Source organism: Populus nigra, chromosome 7, assembly GCF_951802175.1.
Source record: "Populus nigra chromosome 7, ddPopNigr1.1, whole genome shotgun sequence".
NCBI classification, from domain to species: domain Eukaryota; kingdom Viridiplantae; phylum Streptophyta; class Magnoliopsida; order Malpighiales; family Salicaceae; genus Populus; species Populus nigra.
Window position 1 is genome coordinate 10,814,010 of NC_084858.1, and position 9,312 is coordinate 10,823,321.

Genomic DNA, 9,312 nt, shown 5'->3' on the forward strand with positions numbered 1-9,312 from the left:
CAGGCATACCCTTTATTTTGGAAAAAGCGTTCCCTTAAATGATGCGTTTTACGGTAGATAATCACTGGAATGGCATGATCCTTCCATCGCTCGAGAATGAAAAAGGGCGATCTTGTTGATTCTGGTCCGTGAAGATACCTTCATAGGGGTGTTTTTTTTTTCATTAATATTGAAATATTTTCATTTTCACAGGCAAAAAGAGCTTGTGTGATAAATCTTCTAATGAACTCTTGCAAAATACAAAGGATGCAAACTAGAAAAAATGCAAAATTCCTTTTCCTTTTCTCTTAAGATATCTTATATGCAGTGGACATGCTATTATCAACATGGAAAAAGCAAAAATGAATGTTCTACATGGATCTTCCGGTTAATAAAATTTATCTTGCTCAATTTACTGTGACACCACAGTAGCTGATCCGTTGTTACTTTGGACATGTTCAGAACCCTTGATACTAAATTTATATCCACTTGAGAGAAGAAGCAAAGAACTTGATCAGAGTTGTCCCCTTGATGTTTTTGGAACTTCTTCAATATGCAGTTTCCACTTCTCCAAATGTCTTTAAGCCTTTTCTCCTTCTGTTTTCCCGTTGAGATAACAAAAATTAGTAAACAAGATTACATGGTTAGTACCTAAAGCAATAGATGGAGAAGAATTATGAAGCTAACCTTTTGAAGACTTGTTCGAACTTCTGTCAATAGCTCTAGCTCAGTGGGATCTTGGGGTTCTATTTGAGTTCCCTTACGACCCTTTGATATCACATTTTCTGCATCTTTATCAGATCGAACAAATTGCCAAAAAATTCTTATTGATTCTTCCATGATCTCTACTAGCATATCACTTGTAATTGAATCACCATCTTTCCCTTTTCCTCTTGCCTTTTTATCCTTCATACTGTCCTCTGCAAAACAATTAAGCTTTTCTTCTTTTAATTGGTACGCAAAAAACTCTCCCGAAGGGCCAGACTGGATAGCTTTTAATGCTGCTTTCATTCTTTTTGCCTAACAAATCAAGAAATGAGCTGGTTTATCTATTGTTATTTGTAGTCCCATCTAGCTTAATGTGTTATTCATTGGTATAGTCAGTTGAGGGCATAAAACAACCATAGAGTACGTCACTATCAATGGACATGCACATCCACGATAGTTCAATAGCTTACCTCTTATTACTGGAACTTGAAGGAGATTACGCAGCACACATCGATTCTTGATGTAATTTTGTACCCTTGGACCTTCAAAAGGTTCATTCTCTATAAATCTCTGCAACAGCACTTGAAACTGTTGAAATTCACCAGCGACTTCATTGTAGAGTCGCATCCCATAAGGGTCAGAATCCCATAGCTCTAGCGCTTTTTCATACTGCCAATGAAGGATTTCCCATGAGAGGCACAGTTGCCCAACATACACCACTTCCAAATCGTTATGCAATTCCCTAATAAAGTTCACCATCGGGTCAGAACTGGACTTTTTGCGCTTGCTTAGCAGGAATTTCTGCGAAAGAAGGGATGTCAATGCTGGAGCTGAAGCTTCACGCCTTGTAATCGATTTAAGTGGGTCCTTCGATTGAAGAAAGCCTATAGATTGTGATGAAGCACGAGGAACAAGGCACTTATGAAACTTGAAATGTAATAAAGCAGGAGATGTAATTGACCACTTGTGCATATAATACATAGATAATATATATAATTATAGGTTAAAGGTCATTTTAAATCATGCACGTTTCTTTTCCAATTCCACTATTAGAAGAAGATTGTTTGCAAATGAAATCATGCTTAGAAAATAGATTACGTGGAGCATTGAAGTCAGTGCAAGATTATTTGAAATGTAGCAGAGAATTGAGATTTAGGTAAAGCCATTCTAGTGAATGAAAGATAAAGGTTGGTAGAATGACATTAAAGATTAGCCATCTGCATCTTCAACTAGCTATAAAATGAGGTGGCCCCAAATGAATAAAGATAGGTTTATCTTTTAACTTGGATGGATAAATAGCTTTAAAGGAGGAAAGCAACAGAAGCATTCTTGACGGTGCAAGAGAATGGAACTCGTAGAAGGATTTTACTAGCCATGTTAACATCAGATACCATGTTGTGTATGCATGTGTGGGTAGTGGAAAAGGTCGACACAATTCGGTTCAACCTCCTAGTTTTGTGTAATTACTACTCTAAATGCCTGTGGTATGAGCAGGAACCAAACAAACTAGATTTAGTGGGTCCTTGTAGTTGCCCCTAACTTCTAAAAGACTGCAAAGGTAGGTTGTGCTATAGCTAACACTGATTAAAAGAACTTAATTAGCAGGTTAATATTGATAGTATCAATAGAAAAAAAAATTGAATGCTTCTTTTTAATTGCAAATTGCAAAAGAACTAGAAAGGAAAAGATAAAACATCTGCAGAAAGAAAAGTTGAATGAAGAAAAGGCTAGTGACATGTAACTTACTCATTGCATACATCTTCTGGTAATTCAAGATATCGAATTTCCGCATTCTTTCTCTGTAACTCTTGTAGAACTTGTGAAGCTCACCCATTCTATCTTCATGCTGGAACTTCTCATCAATTTTCCATGGCTTCAAATCTTCCATTATTTTCGGTGATTCGTCTTCTTCTAAAATGGTTGGCAGACCTGTAGCTCTGACCTTTTTCAGTTCCATTTTGAGCTGTTCTATCAAATCTTGATGCTCCCATAAGGTTTCCAAGCCATTTGAATCCTCGGAATCGGCAGCCGAAGAATTCTGAGAATTGGACTTTGGCATATCTAAAATATCCTTGGCTTCATTTTCTTTGCAGCCATGTTCCTTTTTACTGGAGTTGTTGTTGTCTTCAAAATCTTTGTCAGACAGCATTTCTGTGTCTTCTTTTACTTTAGCTGGATTCTGCACAGCCTCTTCTTTCTTTTCAAGCTCTTCCATTATGTTACTATCTTCCTCATCAAAATCATCGGCCTCGTAACCGGCATTCAAATTCTTCAAATCTAAATACTCTAACTCCAAATTTTCGTCGGTTGATTCTTCCGTCTGCCCATCAATTTCCTTCAAAATATCAAGTCCAAATACATCTTCAAAATCTTTATGTGACAAGAACCCATCGCTGGTTGAAGCTACATAACGACTCATAAACTCATGGCTTGAAACAATAGAATCTGAAAGAATAAAGTCCTTCTCTGTTACCAACGGAGCATCATCATCTCTCGAAGCATCATATTCATCACGCACACTACCTGCAGAAATCTCTTTTATTTCTTCACGAACAGATTCTGCTTCTGATTCTGATTCTTTTTCTGCAAAGTCCTTATCAGATAAAACCCCATCCTCCATAATCTTTTTATTGGCAAAAAATTCACCATTAGAACCCGCATACAACTCTTTCACGGTAAGACTAACAACCTCCGGCTTCTCCAAGTAATGACTGAAATCCCTCTCTGACAAGAACTCATACTTGTTAGTGCTTGTAGGAGGTACCGAACTCAAGAGAACAGGCTCATCTTCCTCTCTATAAGTTTGAAACTGAAATTTGAAGAAGAACTTTGGTGTTTCTTTTTCTTCTAATTCATCAACTTCTTTCGTCTCCATAAATTCAGAAACTCCAACTTCTGGTTCCTTGGCTTCTTTTTGACTTGGCCTTTCCTTTTCTTCTAATTCATTCATTTCTTTTGCTCCCTTAAATTCAGAAACTTCAACTTCTGGTTCCTGGGCCTCCAAACTTTTATCGCTCTTCACTCTGGAAAAAAGGAATTTAAATTAATAGACGCAAAATTAGAGTACTTCTAACAAGGTAACTAAAGAAAGAAAACTGAGTACCTGAACATGGTTCTATCGAAGAAACCAAACAGAGAAAGGAACAGAGTGGAGACAGAAAGCCAGAAAGAGGCTGCAAAAGGAAGTAATTTCTTATTAAGAAACGCATTAACAGAACCCATTTTCAGCAATCGGAATTGAGAGGTGGGCAAAATTTTATTTTAGGAACCCATCAATATAACTCTATTAATCTGTCTTTTTTTTTTTTTTTTTTCATCCTGAAGCAAAAACAGAGGAGTCCTTGAAGCACTGATTTCTAGTTTGAATTCTTGAAAAAAGAATGGACTTTTTACCAATAGAAAATAGAAAAGCAAAAATTTTTGCATGGTAAAATTTAGAGAAGTTGAAGTCTGACCTAATAAGAAGGGATTGTTTAGCTGAGAGGAGAGGGTTGAGGGAAGAAAAGAACATGTCAGCAACTAGGGTTTTGGAGCTAATCTTCGGTTGCTTAGAGCCTTGGAATTCTCAAGACCGTTATTTGATTTAGATTTTTAGAGAAGAACTCTTCAGTTGAAGGGTCCTTGTTTTATCTTTCTATTATTTCCTGAACAGATGTCTCTTCTTAACTCTAAGGAGAGAGAGAGAGAGAGAGTTGGGTTAAATTGAAAGTACACGCTTTGTGACAGGTTTTAGAGTGGGAAAAACATACCAAACTCAAATATGGAATGGGAATGGGATGCAGTGGCACTTAGATCGGTAAGAAATAAATCGCATATGGCTTGGAAGTTGTGACAAAAATTAGATGGTGAAAACCAAAACAAGGGGAGTTAGGCCAACACCAAAAGAAAGCAACGAAGCAGTTCTCAAAATATCAATTAAGCTTTTACATGTTATGTTTTATTTTCCTTTCTGGGGTTTAGAAAGTTTCGGAGAGTCCATTATTAGGTCAAAGAAGAAGGGAAAATTAGGAGTATAATGTTTTCTTCTATATATTAAGAAATATGTATGGTCCGAAATTTTCTTTAGAATAAAAGTAGATTTCTTGGAGTTATTGGATTCGTATAAGATTAACCAATAGACATATGTTATCCCTTTCTTAACATTAAAATTTCAATTGGAATCCCATGTGTAATAAAACTTCTTACCAAAACTAATCCAACATATAATATATCCCACAAAAAAAAGAACGGGCTTTATACAAACATCTAAGAGAAAAATGAATAATTAATTTAGATTAGGCATAGCGATTCCTTAAAAGAAAAAGATCTATCTACAATTCTACAAATTCGAAAATCTGTTAAGAAATCCATACCAATTTTTTTAAACATAATTTTGTTCTTAGCTATAAATTTATTTAAAACAAAGAGTTATGTACATACAATCCTTTCTTTTATTTTATGAATTTAAATATTAGGTTTGCACTAAGAAAATTTGATAAATTCTTTTTAATAAATCATATCGATGTAGAACATTTTAAAAATTGCTTAGGATATGATTTAATTTAATTTAATTGATATATAACTTCCTTGTAATACTTTTTTATCATCAAATTAATAAAACTAAACAAAATATACATTGAGTTATAACTTGAAAATTTTGAAATATATAGTAAATAAATTCAATAACAACAAGTTTAACCTTATTTTCCTGTTATCAAAGATCAACTCTACTTCCTTCTCCCACTTCAAATATGTCTCATGATTAATTTTGCTTTAAAAAGTTGAAATCTTCATCTTAATACTTAATTTTTTGTTCAAACCATCACAAAAATCATCATTGCTATTTGCTCTCCTATAGAAGAATTAATCATGTGGTCGAACTCACCCATGTTTGTGGGTTCTAGGTTGTCGAATCCTAACACTATATTTATGATCCAAATCATTGATCTCTTTACCTATATTCTCAGCTGTAAACTCCTCTAGAGGTGAAATAGCTCATCACGCAGGCCTCTACCCTTGGGATATCTACAAACTGGCCCATCTCGAAGACTAGCTACTTCGATTCTCAATATATTCATCTCATTCATAGCCTCTCTAAACCTTAAGTTCATCACCTCCAATTGTTGTTGTATATCCAAATAACCCCCAATTCTGAATTGTTCTTATTCTTTGGAGGTGATGACCCACTTATGGTTGACATCGTCAAGATCTGAAAATCATGTTAGTAGTAATAGAAATATATCCTCACACACTTCCTCCAATGTTTACATTCAATAGATGTTACTTCTCTCGTGTTTCATTCAAATTCTTGGCTTTTCACAATAATATGCTGACATTTTCACTTTTTTTCACTCAATCTCCAAAAATTTGATTCTTAAAGGCACTATATCACAACAATTCAAAACATAATTAACAACTTAAAGAGTGTTTGGAAATGCGGGTCAACCCTCGTTTCCAAAAAATTTTGAAAACAAATTCAATTTTTTTTCTAAAAATTAATTTTTTGGATTGTTTTGATGCGCTGATCTCAAAAATAATTTTTAAAAAATGAAAACAACATCATTTTGATACATTTTGGAATGAAAAATACTTTGAAAAGAACCCACAACCACAACCACACTCTCAAACAGGTCCAGTTATGCAATCCACAATAATATATAGACTCAAAAAGCAATAAAAATTAAAAATTGTCAATACAAAACTATAAATATGAAAATACGAATAACAAAATGAATTTGTGCAAAATATAAATGATGTGAAGACATATAAAAAATTTAGAGAATAATAAAACTAATGAAATAATACTCAAATACCTCAAACTAAGCAAAGTTTTATTACTTAGCCAAAACTATCAAATAAAGAAAGATATTGACGCCAAACTACCCATTATGAATTTGTTTTGTAATTTTCAGAAATAACCTAACAAATTATGTCTAAATAATTTCAAAATCAAGATATGACACTAAGATATTGAGATGACCCAAAGATTGATGTCTTCTCCCAAGTGTAGGAGTGTCGAACTAATAAATAACTCGGCAAGATCGGGATCGAAGTAAAGGAAAAGAAATGAAAAGCATAAACAAGAGATTAATATAAACAAAACTTAAGCATTACAAAAATATAAAGAGAGAGCAAGAACATGATCTTGATCTAAAAACCAAGATGCCTAAATAGGTGGCAAATGCCTCCTTTTATAGGCCAAAATTTGAAACTATTGATTTGATGACTAATTGTTAAGTGGGTGGCCACATCTTCACTTAGTGGCAATTCTTATCTTCTTGTCTGAACAAAACATAATTGCTAACGTCAGAATTTGAACCGATTGTCCTATGAAAGTTCTAGGAAATTGTCTCAGCTTTCCAACAAAAAAAGAATCGGTGTATTTGGACTTCTTGAACTCGAAATATGGGCTGAACACTGAACAGTGTTTGGGCTGCAGGACAGATTCTGACTTCTCTATTGTTGCTAAGATTTGGACTTCCAAACAGAAGAATTGAGTCTTGGATTCCCATGAATGTTTTAGGCCCATGTCTTAGCTTTCTAGCCATATAAACCAAATTGAAATCCAAGATCTACAGCACTAGATATGACCCAATGACTGAATAGTGTTCCAGTTTGGACTGTACCAGCATCTCTTTTCTAAGCTTAACCCTCTCTTTATCTTCTCAATTTCAGTAGTTGAACTCATCAATCAATCATTTGATTTGTGTGGTAGGCCTGCATTTAAAATGAGTATTTACCATAAATTAAGGCTATCTTATATTATCAGATTTGTTATTATAAAACATGCTTAAGTTAAGGAGTAGTTGATGCTTTAAATGCAAATGCTGATATAAAACCTTGATAAAAATGCACTTTTAAGTACTAATTATACCTCCCAACCAGCTTATTACTAGTCCCTAGTAATCAAAGTGTTAAAATAGAAAAACAATTTGCAAGTTCCATAGAGCAAGACATTCATCATTCAACTTCCATTAATCTATCCAAGTAAACAAACTCTCATTAAATTTATATATTTGCTTCATACTTCTTAAACAAGATATTAATAAACCTTCCTTTTGTGCTCAATATATCAACATATAGTTGTGGGGCTTTACTTGGAAGAAAACACAATTTTTGTTCTAATGTTTAAGGTTAACTTCCTTGGGTTGGGATTATTATCTTTTTTTAATATATATACATATAACTTAAAACACAATGCATCTTTAACTCATGTAACGAGCTTTCGGCTAATGACTCCCATACCAGTTGGCCTTAGGGCATTAGGTGTTAAGACACCTCTACGAGCTTAGTAACTCGGGTTGCAGATACTGATACGTAGATAGTGCAATGCTTGATTCCCTTAAGCTTTTCTCCTTAACCCATGTAAGCGTTGGGCCAATAGCTCCCAAGGCAGTTGACTTTAGGGTATTAGGTGTTAAAACACCCCTTCGGGCTTAATTGCTAAGGTTGGAGAGGCTACGAAACCAAACTTATCTATGTTTTTATTATCATCAATTTTTTTTTAATTTTAATTTTATTTTTTTTCTTTTGCAAATTATATAATATCCCTTTCCCTTAGTTGTTACCTTTAACAAAAGAACATAAATAATGTAATACCAATGTGCAACCCACAATCATATGTTAAAGTGTGTGTGTGAAAATTAAGGTTTAAGAATACTTGTTAAATGAGTATATGAGCAGAATCATGTGATAACAATGCGAGAGTTTGTAAACCTGAATATTTCAAGAAGTATTCTGATAGACCTTGATAAGAATATTTACTAAGATATGTCTTAAGAGTCAATAAAATTCTTCCTTACTCTGCCATCCTAATAACAATTTTGTCAAATGGTTTTAAAAATAACAAAAAGAGTTAGTAAGTTTTTTTTTAATGTCAACTACTACCCTCTCCCCCTAACCAAAACGAGACATTGTCCTTAATGTCCTAAGGTAGAAAAATAGAGTATAGAAGACATCACCTGAAACAGTGAACACTGACAAACCTGAAACACACTTAAACAAATATAAGAAATAACAAAACAAAATAAAATGTTATTAATAAAACTAAAAGACACAAGGTTTCACAAACGAAGGCTCAAATCAAATCTAAGCTTTTTACAACTTTCCTTAGTTGACCAATTTATACGACTTATGGAGGGATCAATTACAGGGATGAAAGATTGTAGTTGGTCAATCAATTGTTTAGCAATAGTAGCAGAGAGTATGATTTGTCATGTCGAAGATGTTAGAAATTTATGTTTCACAGCATGATCAAGAAAAGACAACAAATTATCATAAAAACCATTAACATTTAACAGACCTATGGATTTATGGTGAATGTGCAGTTGGGCCCAAGAAGAAATATGAAAGATCTCTTCCAATGTTTCCAGACCACCTGGTCAAGCAATGAAGGCATTAGCATGGTTAAACATCGCATTCATTCAATCAGACATTGTGGAGACTTGTAGTTCCTCTCCAATTGTTTTTCCAATGATGTCCCCTTTTGCTAAAGTTTTAGGTACACCTCCAAAACTTGACTGCCTCTTAAAAATGCAGCTAGTGAACCACCCCCCATTAACCCAAGACTGCCTCCCCCATACACTAAATAAATCTTTCTCTCAGCTAGTATCTAACCAAGATGATTTGCTGATTCTAAAAACTCTA

General features: G+C 34.0%; 1 protein-coding gene across 2 annotated transcripts; it reads right to left on the bottom strand.

Annotated features, from left to right (window-relative positions):
• Window positions 1-254: 254 nt before the first annotated feature.
• LOC133698697 (uncharacterized) lies at window positions 255-4,406 on the bottom strand. Of its 2 annotated transcripts, XM_062121720.1 has the most exons (5): window positions 3,791-4,397; window positions 2,434-3,710; window positions 1,158-1,571; window positions 667-899; window positions 255-576 (listed from the first exon to the last, which is right to left on the bottom strand). In XM_062121720.1, the coding sequence occupies exons 1-5, from the start codon at window positions 3,907-3,909 to the stop codon at window positions 322-324; spliced, it is 2,298 nt and encodes a 765-aa protein (XP_061977704.1). In that variant the 5' UTR covers window positions 3,910-4,397; the 3' UTR covers window positions 255-321. The 2 variants fall into 2 exon arrangements, with proteins under 2 accessions (XP_061977704.1, XP_061977705.1); XM_062121721.1 differs by lacking the exon at window positions 255-576 and having other exon boundaries at window positions 865-999; window positions 3,791-4,406.
• Window positions 4,407-9,312: the final 4,906 nt, after the last annotated feature.